The following is a 17209-nucleotide window of genomic DNA, read 5'->3' on the forward strand; positions in this document are numbered from 1 at the left end:
CAACCTCTCTGGCATGCACATGAGCAGGGCCTCTGTAGCAAATCTTAGTACAACTTACATGGATCGCCACATGATCTCCCATGGAGGACCTGATCAGGGCCACACCTGCTTAACTTCAACACTGCAAAAGTGTCAGTTGCTCCCTAACTAATCAGTGGAAGGAGCACAAGGCAAATGAAAGGAATGCAAGACACGAAACTTCACTCAGATAGTAAAGGAACAATGAGTTAGAGTTTCTGTAGAAGGAGAACTAGTCAAACATAATTAGGGACATTTAGAGACTGATTTAGCACCATAAAATAACTTACAAGATCACCAGGCCTCCTGCTTCCTTAGCTAAATCTTTTCATGGCATCTTGTACAAGATCTTCTCATGGCACCTTTCCACTGACCTTTCCTTTTAATCTCATAAAGCAGATGCTTGATCTAAAAATCCTACTCTTCATGCTTTCAAGGAAGGAGGCAAGAGTATAGGAAGTTTGATTTTATATGAATCCTCTTCTTTCTTTTTGTTTGTTTATTCTTTGCCTCCATGGATCCTGGTAGATAGCACCATAAGACTGATTGTCTGAAATCTACTGCAGGATGAGAGAAAAAGGAAATAACTATGTATAAAGAACATCCAAGATTATCAGCACTATGTTGATTTGAAACTTGGTTTGTAACGTTTCTAAACATAATTTTAAAACTATTAAATTTGAGACCATGTTTCCTTTCAAGCTAGTTTTATAGGGAAAAATATTCTACAGGAATAAAATAGCAATGCTTTATATTATGAACAATCCCAGTTTAAAAAGATAAAACTAATTGACATTTTGGTTTTCTATGAAGTTCTTGACCTCATAGTACTATGCAGACAATGTACCAGAAAAAATGGTGTGTGTGTGTGTGTGTGTGAGAGAGAGAGAGAGAGAGAGAGAGAGAGTGAGTTCAGATTTGCACCCAGTGGCCCCACCTCTCCTGAACTTGGCACATTCATCAACCTTCTGCTCTGTGCAGAAGTTGGACAAATACACAGAAGGGATAGCACCAGTGGACACAATCCAAACCTTCCCTCAACATATTGATTCTCCTAAATATTTATTTATTATTGCATTTATATCCTGCTTTTTTTCTTCCAAGGAACTCAAGGCAGTGTACATAATCCTCCTCCTCTCCATTTGATCCTCACAATAACAACCTTGTGAGGTAGGTTGGGCTGAGAGACTGTGCCTGACCCAAAGTCACCCAGTGGGTTTCCATGGCTGAGTGGGGACTAGAACCGGGATCTTCTGACTCCCAGTCTAACACTTTAGCCACTATACCACACTAGCTCTCATGTCATTGTCATCTGCACAGGGCCTCTGTCAACAAACATTATGGTCTGACCACAGAATAAGATCTCTAGTGCCTTCACCAAGTTTCCTTTTATGGAACAGCTTTACACGGAGTAGCATAACTGTCAACTTGTGACAACAAAAGCAAAGTGGGGTGTTGTACTGAGGACATGGGGTTAAGTCAGTTAGCGTTTGCCCCAATTTCGAGAGCAACCCCTCCCCCTCCTTTCAACCTTAGTTGTATTAGGTAACACAAAGCACCCTTGGATTCATCCATTCCCCCTAGGAGAACATGACAATGTTCACTGGGTGCTGCCAAGGAAACACCATGGCAGCAACACTTAAGGCATGTAAGACCCCCTAAGTTTGATCCTATGAGCCACTGACAGATTAACTGCATTACCTGAGAGGTGAGTTTATAAAGAAATCTTATTCCATACCCTTAAAACATACATGGTGGATAAAATATCAGAGGTGTCCGGTTTGCAAAAGAAATATATTTACGTTTTAACTAGTGAGATAATCTTTATTTACCTCCTCCCCATCTTAGACATCTGGCTAAGTCATTCCCAGTTCCAAGGGGGAGAATCGCAACTGGAGGATGCCTAATCAAATTTGCTTTCTCTGTGAATGAAAGAAGTAGACAAGGTTAAAGCCAAAAAGCAGATGGGCCAACATATAGATCTAAAATAAATATTTAATCATATGAATCACGTGGCAAGGTAATTTTTTGACTCAAGATATTTTTTTTGTCCAGCCTGTGTTTCAAAATAAAACAAATGCAGCATTTTCAATTAACGATCATTACAATTTTTCTATACTATTCTCATACCTTATTCCATGATTTATGGCACTTTTGACTTAGCCTAGTAGCCACTGACTAGCTGCCAGTGCTCCATTTTATTTTATTTATTAATTATTTTTATTTATTATGTCACCCTAATATAAAAAGTTCTCAGGATAGCTCATACAATAGAACAGGTTAAAAAAGGATAAAAACTACTACTGGGCAAACTGTAATAACTGCTATTCTCTATGGCAGGGGTGGGCAACTTTGGGAGTTCCGGAGGCCATTTTCTCTGCCCCACCCCCGTAAGAGCCTCATGAACTGCATTCTGCAGGGTACCATGCACTCTGCATTGTGCCCTGGGAAAAAATCAGGAAAATTGTGGTTTAATGCCAAATTCATTGGCAAACCGCTTCATAACACTCAAAGGGTTAAAATTAACTTGTTCTCAAGTTAAATTTGACCTATCTAGTGCTCCATAGCTGCTACAGAGCCCTAAAATGGTCAAATTTAGTGTCAAGAAATGCTAAATTTGACCCTTTGAGCACTTCATAGAATTCATGGAATGAAGTGCGCAGGGGTCAGACTAGTATTTTACAGTGGAAGAATGCCCTCTTCCCAACACCAATTTCCAACATTCAAGATATGGTAAATCATAAAATGAGCAGAGCCGGGTTCACTCAGTAAAACAAAATACATTGAACTAATGTCACGAGGAAACTTTTGATATATTACATGGAATTTTGAACTATTTAAGACTTCATTAATCCACAGCTGTAAAACATGTGACACACCATGCCAAATTCAACCCAGTATTTTGGCCTGCCAGCTACTTGATAAAATTTTGTGGACTGCCTCTTACAGGTAAGTTTTCACACTGCCAATATTTAGGTCAAGTTTAAGTTGCTGAGGTAACTAGGCAATGTAAAATCACGCACAATAGAGTACACCTGCTTCTGTGTGTTTGACAGATATTGTACTGACATTAAATTTTATATGAAAGAACTCGAGAGAAATGCCATGAGGAAAGTAAAGAAAGTTAAGGAATTTGTCTTTCTAGTTCTTTCATATAAAATTTAATATCACTACCATACCTAGTGATCAAAACTGGCAGAGTAGGACACAGAATGAAAAATGTAAGAGACAAAGTAATTTCTTAAAGTGAATCAGAGAACACTACAAACGAAAAATGTTTTGAAGCAACTGATCTTAAATCCTGTACATTATCAAAGCTATAAAAAGCTGTCCCAGAGAAGAATCAGGTGAAGAACAGTTTTTTTTTTTGTTTGTTTTTTGCAACCTAATTGGATGTTTCATGCTCCCATAACTATATACTGTTTTTTCTCATGACAAAACGAGAATCATAAAATGAAAATGTCAGGACAACATTTTCATCAATATCTTGTTCTTAATTATTTTCTAAATTTCAAGAGATAACCTAAAGCAATCTTTACATGCCAGTTTAATCTCTAATGTCATTGTGACAAATTTATAATGAATCCCTTTGAACTACAATCTATTTTTTTCCTCCTTAAAAATATAATTTCTATCTAGCTAACGTTCTACTACTAATCTCTTCTAATCTAAAGCATTATTCTTCCTTTCTTAACCCTACCTGAGATACAGGTGGACACCTTAAATCTTTTTAACTGATAACAACAAAATTCAAGATCAGAAAAGTAAAATAAAGCAAGTAAAAGGTGAAAAGAACGAGAGTTTACAAGGCAAAGTTGAATCTAGGAAAAGGTGAATCAAACAAAAAAAATGTTATTTAAATCTACTTATTTTATAATCCATGACTAACTTCCCTGTTTTTACAGTTCCAGACAGGCAACCAAGTGTTATCAACCCCCTGGTGGGTTATATATGAGTTGCTTTTTGTGCTTGGCTTCATTGGTTATGGACAGATCTGGCCTTATCTAGGATTGCATTCAACATAACCCTTCACAAATGAAAGGAGTTCTTCTGTTTGCAGAACAACATTTGATCTAGCAGAGGCCATTGCTAATAGGTGACAGAGGCAATTTCCACTAATTCGCTTTCACTCCTGTAGCCCTCCTCTACCCAACCCCCAGACTTTTCAGAGCATGGGGGACCTTCCAGAATATCACGGGAGACAGTAGCCAAAGCATCTGCTAGATCAAAAGCCCTGCCACAAGTGTCTGTTCATAAAAAGGAAGCATTGGATGAAACCCATGACATATATGTTAAAATCATATAAAGCAATTTTTTCCAACATTGTTCTCCAATTCTGAAACTCCCTTCCACTTAGCCAAAGCAAGTTCTAGGCCTAACACAACACCATTTTGTATTTGGAAATCCAGAAATAAATGTGGCTTATTTTTATCAGTTGTATTTTTGAAATATAGCTTTCCATATTCCTATGCCTTATAGATGATGTCGAACTTATAGAAGAACAATATATTACAGTTTATGAAATAATAACTTTAAAATATATAAGTTCTTTTTTCATAAACATGCAATATATTGTTCTTTTATAAGATCAACACCATCTGTAAACCATAGGAATATAGAAACCTGCCTTATACTGAGTTAGACCACCCATCTAACCCAGTATTGTTGACACTGACTGGCAGCAGCTCTCCAGGTTTCAGTCTTACCTGGAAATGCCAGGCTTCGAACCTGGGCCTTCTGCATGCACTCTACCACTAAGCTATGGAGCTTCCCCCAGTCTTTGCAGATAGAGTAGGTTATCAATCTAGTAAACAAATTAATAGTTGCATAACTAAAAATAATCTTCCTTTTTGAAGAGAGGTCAAACAGAGAGAAGACCAAACTTTATTATCCTCTCTGCCATCAGAGCACAGCACTATGGGATCTAGGGAGGATCCTGCAGTCTCACTGAAGAGGAAAACCACATTATTCTTATGGTTGTAGGTTAAAAAATTAACTACAGTTGAAGTAGTTTAGATATGCTTTTATGGTATATTCCTAAGATCAAAGTGGCTTTCTGGGGGGTCCTAAGTTGCTCCAAGAAACTGCCTTCCCCAAACACTCATGTAAGTGAGCCTTCATCTTTGGGAAATGGTAAGAAAGCATGTATACAAGGATATAGTGTCGGTGAAATAAACCCTGGTGCAGGCAGCTCATAGAGATAAATGTGTGGGAACATGGAAGATCCTGGCTAAAAAGAAGTTTCAGATACTTCATGTGATGTGTGTCCCTGATTCTCAAGACAGGACACAAATAAATAACGCCAATGATCCGATGTAGTTTAAGGCAGCTTCTATGTTCCTATGACAAAGCAGAAAACTAAACAAAAACAATACTCTTACTTCTTATTCATACTGATGACACAGCCTATTGAAATTTAATGAGCCGTATACTGTAATACTGACAAAACTGCAGTGTAATGAAAGAGGATCAACAATAAAATGAGACATTCTCTATAAGCAATATATGAAAATGGTTAGACAGCTTAGTTACTACTTCAACTGTCTCTTTGAAAAGTTCCCCAAACTCTCATAACCAACTTCCTTTCTGTAGCCTCCTTTCTTTTGATTACTCTAATATAGAACAAAAGATGTTTTCCTTTCTCTAGAGAATCCCGGAATCAACTGTGTACAACGGTCACATTTCACACATGTTCCAAAAAAGTACCAAAAATACATATAATAGCTGAACAAAAGGGCATCATTTTACCTATGCAGTCCAAAATCCAACCCACGGTTCCATCTCCACCGCATGCCAATACTCGAAAGTCAGAAATATCACGGAAAAAATTTAATCTGAAAAAGAAAGGAAATGTGTCCTTACAACCCACAACCCTATTTTCTTGACACTCTACAAACAGAACACTTACACAGCAGTTCCCTTTGCTTGGGCAGGAAAAACTGGCTGAACTCAGCTTGAAACAGGACAGCACATACTTCATAGCAATTATGATTCTCAGATACAATGGGGTATGCTATAAGGGCATTAGCCATAAGATGCTAATTACTGCAAAGTGATCCAATAAAATTAGTTTCATTATAACATGCAGTTTATTATGGTGAGCAGTAAAATATTCACCTCCTGGGAACTATATTTTAATGTATAAAGATTAACTAGTATGTAGATGCCAAGTAGCTGTAAAGAACATCATTTTTCAGACAGGGATCTATGCGACCTATGGCTGACTGCAACAGTTTTCAAACATAGGCTTGAACCAAATTAAACTTCATATTATAAAGGAAATATGCTGAGCTTGGAATGCAAAATTCTATCGTAGATTCATATTTACTTGGTTGATTCTACCATTCTAAGCTGAAATGTATATCAAAAATTAACCCGCAATGCAAAAATGTGAATATATATTGCAGCATATATGGATGTGTGTGTGTGTGCGTGTGGATAGAGATGACACATAGAGCACACATGCCCAGTAAAAGAGAAAAAGGAAATAATATATTATAACTGTGTTTTTTGTTTAGGTGAAGTTATTTGGACTGTTCAACTTCTAAGTAAAACATACTATATTTGCTAAACAAGTCCTCAGTTCTGCAGTTTAAAATCTCGGTGAATGACAAAACACAATAGAATGTAGAAAGAAATCAGTATCAATGACAAGAGGAATAATGAGATAATATTGCTACTTTTTCAGGAAGGGAGGAGAGAGAGAGAGAGAGAGAGAGAGAGAGAGAGAGAGAGAGAGACTAGCTATGAACCCAAAGTAGGTCACCACCTGTTTAGCCGTTATTCATTGACAGTAGTTTAGCAAGCATAAAATAGAAATACATTTTAAGGGCAAATGTATTTCTACCGGTCATAGCTCACAATTTTGTGACCTGCATTCACACACACATTGTATTGTGGAAGTCAAAGGCCATGACAATGCTTGACAAAAAAAAAAAAAAAACTTGCCAAGTAGGAGAAGGTTCTTTTAAGGAACCCTGGGTACTTCCAGACTACTATTTTATTCACTGCTTCATTCACTGAATTTTACAGGGAAATCCAGATGACATTGGTTTGTGTTTTTCCACTGCTTCTTCCATCTTTTTTTTTTTTTTTTTAGCAGAAAAAAATCTGTTAAAAAAAGATGAAATAGCTGCACAATTCCTTTTGATGGTTAGCGGTAGGAGCTCTCCATTTGAAAGTACTCAATATCTCTGGTTCAGTGGGGGGGGGGGAAATAAGGAATAAAAATACTGAACGAATTTTATTTTGAAGGAGTGGTTTCTGCTTGTTCCAGGAGCATGAAAACGGGTGGCTGTTCATCATCTCCCAAGAATGTTATCAACAAGCTTCCACCTTCTTCCTATTCAATATGTACATAGACAATGCATGAGACAGGATTCATGTATAATTAAACCCTGGCTCTTCCTCTGAAGAGCTCAGAATGGCTTACGTAAGTCTTTCATAAGGCAATTCCACATCAGGCAGCCTAGATTGGCATCCTAAGCGTCATCCATAAAGCTACATCATGTGCCTTCAGACTATTCAGCCTAGGTTGGCATGCTAAACTTCACCCATAAGGCTGCATCACGTGCCTTCAGACTATTCTCTGAGCCATATATGCAGGTATGGATTTAGCTGCCATTTGTATGCAGATGATATCCATTCATCTTTTTACCCTGACATATTCCCTGCCATTTTGGTGTTCCTCTAGTATCTGCTCATGATGGTAAGAGATTTATAAATATCAGATAACTCCAGACAAAACTGAAGTAATGGTGATCTGAAGCAAAACAGAAAGGCTAGCCATTCTTAGTGTCCAGCCACATATGGCCATTAAAGTTAGTAGCACCCTTAGGGTGTTCCTGGATTTATCACTGCACCTAGAGACCCAGGGATGGAGTAAACTGAAGTGAGAACATAGCCCACTTCAAGCATAGAGAGCCAGTGTGGTGTAATGGTTAGAGTGTCAGACTAGAGTTGGGAGTTCTGGGTTCTAATCCCCACTCAGCTGTGGAAGCTCACTGGATTACTTTGGGCCAGTTGCAGACTCTCAGCCCAACCTACATCACAGGGTTGTTGTAGTGAGGGTAAAACACAGAGTAGGGGAATTATGTACATCACCTTGGATTCCTTAAGGAGGAAAATATTAAATAAAATATTCTCCACCATGATTCCGCTTGCACCTCACCCTGCACTCCAGTGCTTACTATTCCCTCTTCCTCCTTCAAGGAAAAACAAATCTCATCTAGGGGAAGGAGAGACTAGACAGCACAGAGTGCTGGTGAACAAAGGAGATGGCTGATGGACTTTTATCAACACCAATAATGGTGATGAAACACTCTGAATATTATTTCCCATCAGATCCACAATCTCCTGCTCCCCAAATCCAGCAAGAAAAAGGTCAAAGGGTCGCAAAGGAACAATCCACATACAGATGTGACCTGAATAACTAATTCTGTGATCCAGTGTATCTTTTTAAGTGGAGTGAAACAATGCTTTGGGTGATGAAATTGTACAAATTGCATAAACTTTGTGCCGTATTCTAAAGGAACTTAACATAGATATACTGCATGGGGGGGGGGGGGGTAGGACTAATTATCAGATTTTAAAACAGCATAATTTAGATGTTTCAGTCATGGGACTGAGCAGCCTGTAGAATCTTGCCACGAAAAAGCAGGGGAAATGATGATGCCTTTGGCATTTCATATAGACCTACAGTCTAACTGCTATTTGCACAACTGTTATTTACTTATAAAGTGAACAGCGAGTGAATTTCAAATCCTTCAGCATAATTAAATATACAGTAACAGTTGTTGTTGACAGAAGTGGATGGCTCCTAGAACCACTGAACAGTGAAACTCTTTTCAGAGTAAAAACAGGTGCACATTAACAAATTGCACAATGTATTAGAATGGCAATTTTCATGTCACTTTGTTAACTGTGACTCTTTATAAAATACATTGTACTTTTTACATTTAAGCTCAGCTGCTGAGCCTGCATGGTTTCTCCAATTTACACTTATTTTCTCATGCCTCAATTTTTAATCTCAACTCTTAATGCTAACTGTAAATTGTTGTTGTTGTTGTTTTGTCATACAAATTACTCTTAAAAACTGAAATTTACAAAGCTAATCCCTCAAAGAGGGGTGTGTGTATAAAAGGGAGACACTGCACAGAAATATACCCTAGCCCTCAGAAGGGCCCACTGCTAACCAACTCCAAATGATGGCTACATAGCATCAAGGCCTGAGATAACATGGGGGGATTAAAATGGTGGATGCCAGCAGCTGCAACCTATGCTGACTTGTTTTGCTGCTGCTGCTGCTGCTGCTGCTGTGGCCATATGACACCTCCAAGGTAAATAAGGGGACGGGACTGCTGTGTAGCCCTCTTGGGAGATGTGGACGGAAGGCCCTGCCAAACCTGGTGCCAGCCCTGACTACATGCATTTCTACACAGTGACCTGGTTCACACATAACAACTATTGGTTGTTTCACCAGGCTAAAGAGACAGTGAGAAAGAAAACCCAGCCAGTACTGCAGTGCCACAAGGACAGTTGGGATACATGAAGGGAGAGGGCAAAGAATGACGGAAACAAACACCCCAGGACCTGAGAAAACAAACTACAGCTTGTTCAATTATCTTCCAGACAAACCCTGAGCATGGCAATAAACCATAGCTTAAATAAACATGGGTTGCTGTTACGTGCCTTCTGATCGTACTTTCTGTCTCCAACCCTAGCCTGCACATGTCCGGTGGCTTTGTGTGCAGTGCCTACATGTGACTTCTCCTTTCTGTAGGATCCTTGATCACAACCGACATTGTATGCAAATAGGAACAGTGAGCATAGTCTATGGAGGCCCGGAGGTTGGTTGTAGGAACAGCAGGCATAATTCTGCTTCACACATTAACAGTGGAATGACTATTTCAGACTATGTTATTGGGCTTAGTTTTCTGCATATTGATTATTTGATTATCTGTTGCAGAGCCAATTGCATACCTTACCATATTTTGGTATGAAAAGACAAGTTGCCAATCACAACTCAGACAGCAAACTAAATGCAAAGCTTTAAGAAGAAGGCAAAATAATAATAATAATGATGATGATGATGATGATGCAAATAAATCAGGACCAAAGAGCCACTTAGACTCACACATGGGGCTTTCTCTAAGCAGAATGCAAATAAATAAATAAATAAATAAATAAAATCACATTTTCTTCTTTGAATAGGGAAGTCCTGTGCCATATCACAAACTAATTTTCGGCACTACCCATTTTCAGAAACAGGTTTCCATGAACATAGATGGGATGGTTGCAGTTTGAGAAACATGAGTAACAGAATAGTTTAATGGTTCTTTGGAATCTGGATACAGAAGTTAATTGTAAAATCTTCTTTATATCAGAAGCAAAAGCAGTATATCATGTATAGCGTTTAAGATTGTTATTAATATTTTACTATGCTTTTATTTGATTATGGTTTTTATTTTGTGAATGCTTTGTAAACCACCTTAGTTGGCTTCAGAAAGGAGGTACAGAAATACAATCAATCCATCAATCAAAAGTATAAGAAGAATATTGAGGACAGACAGGAAAATTTCAGAGAAGCTAAATACATTCCTTTACGTTAGCGTTCACTGCAAAGGATAACAAATACCCCGCAAATAAACCACTTTTGGGGAGAAAGTTGTTCAAAAACTTTAAGACGTAGAAGTGACAAAGGAATTTACAGACCTGTCCGCTTTCTTTCCCACGTAAACTGGTGGGAAGCATTATTAAGGCAAGAACTCCTCAACGGGCAAGTCCAGCTTCAGTCTAAGCATGTAAAGAGCAGCGTGCTGAAGGCTCCTACAGTCTCAGTATAGCTCTGTTGCCTTCATTCCCATTTCACAACTACATCAGCTGGCAGCGCAATGGGCCATAGTAGGGAATGGGTCAAAACATGGACCCATGGCAAGTGCCTTGAAAACTGGTACAGTTTTGTTAACATATTCATGGTGCAATCATCTACATATCTACTCAGAAGTAAGTCCCACTGAGTTCAGATGTCAAGACTGGTGCTCTTACAATGGTGTTGGCAGTAGAAAGCAGCTGACAGGTGGAGAACAGAGACACAGCAGTGTGGGTGAGTGGCACCCACTCTTTGACTCCTTATTTGCAAGACTCATTGAAATTAACCAGTTTTATAAAGCTATTCTGTAAAAGGAGGTAATTTGTATGCAGATAATTGTATAGCCAGAACAAAGAAATGAAAGGTGCGTGTGTGTGTACACACATAGAGGAAACTTGGAATTAAATTAAATTAAACTTATATAAAGAAAACACTAAGCAACATTGGCTAGATAATTAATATTTCTTGTAGTCGCTTTACTAACTCTTGTATAAATTGCACTCTAAACACTTAGTTAAATGCAGAAACTAAGAGTGGGAAATGATGGCAAAATTTAAAATGAGTCTTCACTGAACACTGCCCTCTTGTGGCTGATACTACAACTTATTTTTTTTATCCTTGCAAGCCTTTTTATACTTATTCATAGTACAATCTTCATGAGCCTTTTTTTTAAACACATTCAAAGTGCAATCATATACATGTCTACTCATTGATTTCATTCAGACTTACTTCTGGGTAAATGGGTACAGGATTGGAGATTAAAAGTATAAGATAATTGTAACTTTTTTTAAAAAAAATGTAAAGATGAAATCCTATGCATTGCTTAGACAGAAAAATGACCTATAACTCTCAGCATGCTAAGAGAATGCTGGAAGTTGTAAGACATTTTTCCCTGTCTAAACATGTATAGGGTTGCACCCTAAAAGTCTTACAACTCATTAAGATGCAGCAAAATCTACAGAGAATCAATAGCAGCTGGTAGTGGTGAGAAGAGGGTGAGAAGTGGTGAGAAGAAGCCCATTAAAGACCCTCCAAAATCTGGAACCGGCACAGTACGAGATCATGTTTGACAACGTTTAGCCTTACACTTACCCCGGCATTGGTCCATTTGCTGCAAGGTTGTAAACCTGGCGAGGATTCAAGAGATACTGAAATTTTCGATGGATTCTGTAGTTGTGGAAAGAAGAAATATTTACTTAATTCTTACTTGCCAGTCAATAACACTTCTCGTAATCCTAAATTAAATTAACATTTTTGGATTAAACCAAGTCAAGGGTTAAAATACATCACACACTCAATGTTAGTATCTGAAGTCTTACACTTGAAGGTTACAGTTCCATGTTTTTTCACAGAAGGCAAAGCCAATTAATATGGACTACTAAGGTTATAATAAAGAGTTCAACACAATCTTTGGGCACACAAGGTTGAAGGTATATATTGATGATAATAGCTAGGATCCAGCCCAGTGCGACCTTTGATTTTGTCTTTGAACACGGTTCCAAGCTCTGTCACAAACCCTTTGGGAATTCTCCCCCATTTCAAAAGCCACTTGCCATGCAGCATGGTGGGTTGAGACAGTTGCCTCATTCTTTAGATTTTTGCTATTGTTTCTATTTACAATAAAAAGGACAGAGGATATCTAACAATACGGGTGAACCTAAATGAATGGTGGTCAAAATCTCTCTCATTCATGTATAAAGCTCCCTGCATTCTATCCCTTCAAGCAATTTTCTCCTAGCCCTGCTCCCAAACTGGTAGTCCAAAAGAAGAGCGACATTGACTAAATGCTCCTCCACACAAAATAATCTTTCTGTAGCCCTGTTCAGGTGTTCCTAACCAGGGATACTAAACATGTGAGGAGGGGGAGCATGCTGGCCTCCCCCTTCCATTGTCACTTTTGTCACCCTTTGCTCGTGGAAGGTAGCTTTCTCAAAAGAAGAGCCTCCTGTATCTTTGGAGATTCTCCATGTGAACCATAAAGCTGTAAAATTAGCTTTCTGAATTGCGTGGAGAGCCTCCACAGTTATAGGTTCTCCTCTTCAGAAAGTTCATGAGCAGAGGGGGTGGGGAGGGGAAAGTGCTCCAACTCCTAGCATGTTTAGTTACCCCAGTTTAGAAACGCCTGAATCAGACTTACGTAGAGAAGAATTCTAGTCTAGAATTCTCTCTCGTGAGCCAGTATTCTTATGAAATAGAAAAATAAAACGAATCACACTGTTGTAAGGCACAGCCTCCAGTTTCCCTGGGATAGACTCCTTTTACCCTCACCAGCTCCAACAATTCTCTTTCTCTGGTTTCGCTTCAAATCGTTTTCTGTGTAGGATTTTGTTTTGTGTTGTTTTGGGAAACATTTTATAATGTGAATCCTCACCTGCAGCAGCAAAGTCCAGACACAGGTTAGCTTCTTTTTATTTGATTTGATTTGAAACCCGCCTTTCTACCAAGAAAAATTGCACTCTAGGCACTTATCACCATCTCCATCTGCTGCTCTGCAAGAACTTGACTTTAAAAGACATTTCAGAAGTATATTCAGCATTTTCTCTGTATCTTTTAAGTATGCAGGTACATGGGTGTGTATTTTATTTATCTTGTCCACCTCTAAGTTATATCAAGCAATAGCACTTTGTTTATTTTTTTAATCAGAGATACAAATGGTACAATACTTGAAGAGAAAAGGTATATAGCTGTGTCTCTTACTTAAGTTACACCATTTGTAAATTTGCCAGATCAGAACAGTCTGTTCATTTACCAAATGTTTATTGCTGCCAGTCAAATTCTTGAAATGCACTATTCCTAGCCTGGAGGGGATCCAAAGGAAAAGAAAAGTCAGTGCAAGGTGACTGCCTTTGTCTTTTGGATGGTACTATGATGATTAGTAAACTAAACATCTGATGGGTGCAACTTGGGGTTAAAATCTTTTCTGCAAATAATCAGCCATGATATTTTATTCCCTTATGTTTTTCACAGGGACATGGAACTATGGTGGACCCAATGCAGGGCAAGTGAAACAGGAATGGGATAAAAAAAAATTAAAAAGGCAGCAGCCAATAGGTAAAGTATGTAAGAGAAAGGGCAGGGTAGGAAGAGGAGGAAGGACTATGTAGGGATGCCACCAAGAGGAAGATGAGTGGAAAAGAGAACTAAGGGGAGAAGAGGAGTTCAACCCTGTTACTTCTCCTGGGCCTCTCAGCAGTTTTCAATATCATAGAATCATAGAATAGCAGAGTTGGACGGGGCCTACAAAGCCATTGAGTCCAACTCCCTGCTCAATGCAGGAATCCACCCTAAAGCATCCCTGACAGATGCTTGTCCAGCTGCCTCTTGAATGCCTCTAGTGTGGGAGAGCCCACAACCTCCCTAGGTAACTGATTCCATTGTCGTACTGCTCTAACAGTCAGGAAGTTTTTCCTGATGTCCAGCTGGAATCTGGCTTCCTTTAACTTGAGCCCGTTATTCCGTGTCCTGCACTCTGGACCAACTTTGGATCACCAACTTTGTGGATCACCAACTTTGTGGATCCTTCTGGATTTCCTGGCTGGGCTGAGTATAGGGAGCACAATGTTATGGTGGCTCCGATCATATCTGGCAGAAGGTGGTTCTGGGAGACATCTGTTCCACCCTATAGCCTTTGGGGGGACTATAAGGTTTCATCTTGTCCCCCAAGCTACTTAACATCTACAGGATTCGGCTGGGGGAGGTAATCCAAAGTACCTGGACTGCATTGACACCAGTAGCCAACATGCAGTTGGTTACATGCAGTTCTATCTCAGCTTTCCACCAGCTAATCCCAGGGAGGCTATGGAACTCCTGAATAAGTGTTTTGAGGCAATTTTGGGAACAGGAATCAAGGTGACTTTAATGTGGTGCATTAAAGCCAATAAAACACACTTGTGCTGTTACTCTATGACAAAGTGCTGCCCCAGGCATACTTTGATGCAATGTACAATTAGCATTATTATTATTAGTGATTACAGTTGCAAACAGCAGCACACTCTGAATGGTGTTAAAGAAACCCCCTTATTGTAAAAATACATGAACACATAAAAGCTTTAGGAAGTATATTGAACATATCTTGAGTTTTGATCAGGTATTTAACTCTCTATTAGCAACTGAGCTTCTTTTGGATGAATATATTACAGTCTTTTTTGATTGTGCCGCTTCTCTGGTTCAGGCAGTTTCAAGGATGTGAAACACGCTTGGTTGTTTCCATGTAGTTTTTGATACTCCTGCATCTTGCTAGGCTGTTTCCTCATTTAAAGAAACCAAGTTTAGGATTTCCAAGGCTTCCACCAGCAATGTTTACTCCCAATAGCCAGTTATCTCACTTTACTTGGAAAATTCTTTGGCTGTAAATGTAATACATATACTTACATTTCTTTCCCCTCAATAAAAAGTATTGGACTCCCACTCAAAACATATTGACACATTGGCTCTGTTCAGACAACACGCTAAACCATGCTGCTTAACCACAAAATGGTTAATGGAATGCATGCATTCCATTAACCATTTTGTGGTTAAGCAGTGTAGTTTAGCATGTTGTCTGAACCAGGCCACTGACACAACAAAAACAGCAGCAAATGATCTGCAAGAAAGACATACCTTTCTCCTTGTTTTCCACCACTTTTAGGGTTGACAAAAACTAGAAGCGGGTGAGTATCTTGAAGAGGTGTAATCTAAATTAAGAGAATAGCACAGGAACTCATTAATCTTGTCCTTTTCATCCTGTTTTTCCTTATGTATATACACACAAACACACACAAAAGTAGGAAATATCTAACCTTGTGTGGCTGCAGTTCTATGAACCAACAGTAAAATAATTTGATAAAATGTAAGCGAATTTCATATTTCTTTTGAGACTTCTACTATAGTACTCAACCAGGTGGCTCCTGGCTGACAGATGTCCCCTTTGGTACACATTCTTACATTTGGAAATCTACCCATTGCACAAACCCAACTACATCTGAACCCCCTACGTCTCTGCTATTAAGGAAAGGGAGTGCAGCAGTTCAGGGCCCTGTTCAGCTCTCCAGGCAATCATTGTGTTGGTGGAGAAAGATCTATGAACTGAGGCACATATGTTTCTGCATAGATAACATTACAGCCTGAATCAAAGATTGTCACATCTTTAATGCTTATCTAGAGATTTAATCAATTCTACTTATTTAGTCTAATTCCAGAGTTGTTTGTTCCTGTGAATGAAGCATAAACCAACGGTTCTCATTGTGACAAAGATGGACTGCCTCTTAGAAGTCCCTACGGATTCAGGTTAATTAATGAGGCTCATCTTAAGGTTATACATGATATATTACTTCCTCTAATTAGAAATAATAATCCTGATCATTATGCTGGTTAAGCTAGAAAGAAATAAGATGAATGTGCTTAACTATGATTAATAATAGTTGTACGTAAGTAGCAATCTCCTCTGCCACTGAGTTGCCTGCATAGTCCTGTATGACTATGTTTTTTTATTTGATATTTATTCATCTCAAAAAAAATCTTCATGAATGAATATTCTATAACTTTTCATATGTATATAGTAATAATATATATTATTTTGATCATTTGGGATTTCCCCCCATATGGGGGGAAATCCCAAATGATCAAAATAACCTAATTTCCCCCATTTTTTACATTTGTTGAGGAGGTATTTCAATGTATTAGTACGAATTTTCTAAATGATGCAGATAATGCCAGATTACGATTCAGGCCAATATGGGAAATGTTATCTTGTCAAGCTTAATTTGATGCAGGTATAACACATACAGCAGACTGAAATTCACTAGTCACTACATAGTAAGCAAGCCACCTTTAAGTGAATATTATCTGTTGAAATACAAACTATCTGTATAATGCTAAAGCATCATTCTTTTTGTCTGTCAGATATCCTTTCTGTTTGATTCCCTAGTCATTTATAAGTTAGGTACCCGCCATCATCTAGATAACCAGGGAATAATTATAGATATCTCTTATAATTATGAAAAGTTATAATAATATACATTTTAATCTTATAGCAACAGCTTACTGTATATTTTTGGTATACAGAGAGTTATCTTATGGATATTTTGAGAGGGTTGCTCGCACAGCATATATGATTCAGCCAGCAGCAACTGAATCTTTACAAATTCTGAACTATAGAAGGAATAACCCATACAACTGGGGACACATCTTTAAATTAAAAATGTATCTGCCTTGATGACACCAGGTTTTTATTTAACGTTCAAAATCCAAGAACACGGCTGTAATAGTTACTACTTAGAATCTATGCTATCACAAATGTAAATGACAGCCAGCAAACAATTTGCCCTCTCACTTACTGGGCTT

At 38.4% G+C, this 17209-nt stretch overlaps 1 protein-coding gene across 1 annotated transcript in view; it reads right to left on the reverse strand.

Annotated features, from left to right (window-relative positions):
• Positions 1–17209, reverse strand: part of DGKB (diacylglycerol kinase beta) — a 317020-nt gene that overhangs the window by 213217 nt on the left and 86594 nt on the right. Inside the window, exons 16-19 of the mRNA XM_063123607.1 lie at positions 15488–15561; positions 11981–12055; positions 5767–5852; positions 1851–1940 (exon numbers count right to left, since the gene is read on the reverse strand). Of these exons, the coding sequence (XP_062979677.1) occupies positions 1851–1940; positions 5767–5852; positions 11981–12055; positions 15488–15561 (325 nt within the window). The remainder of the gene's footprint in view (positions 1–1850; positions 1941–5766; positions 5853–11980; positions 12056–15487; positions 15562–17209) is intronic.

The sequence above is a fragment of the Elgaria multicarinata genome, chromosome 1 (assembly GCF_023053635.1).
Source record: "Elgaria multicarinata webbii isolate HBS135686 ecotype San Diego chromosome 1, rElgMul1.1.pri, whole genome shotgun sequence".
Taxonomy (NCBI): Eukaryota; Metazoa; Chordata; class Lepidosauria; order Squamata; family Anguidae; genus Elgaria; species Elgaria multicarinata.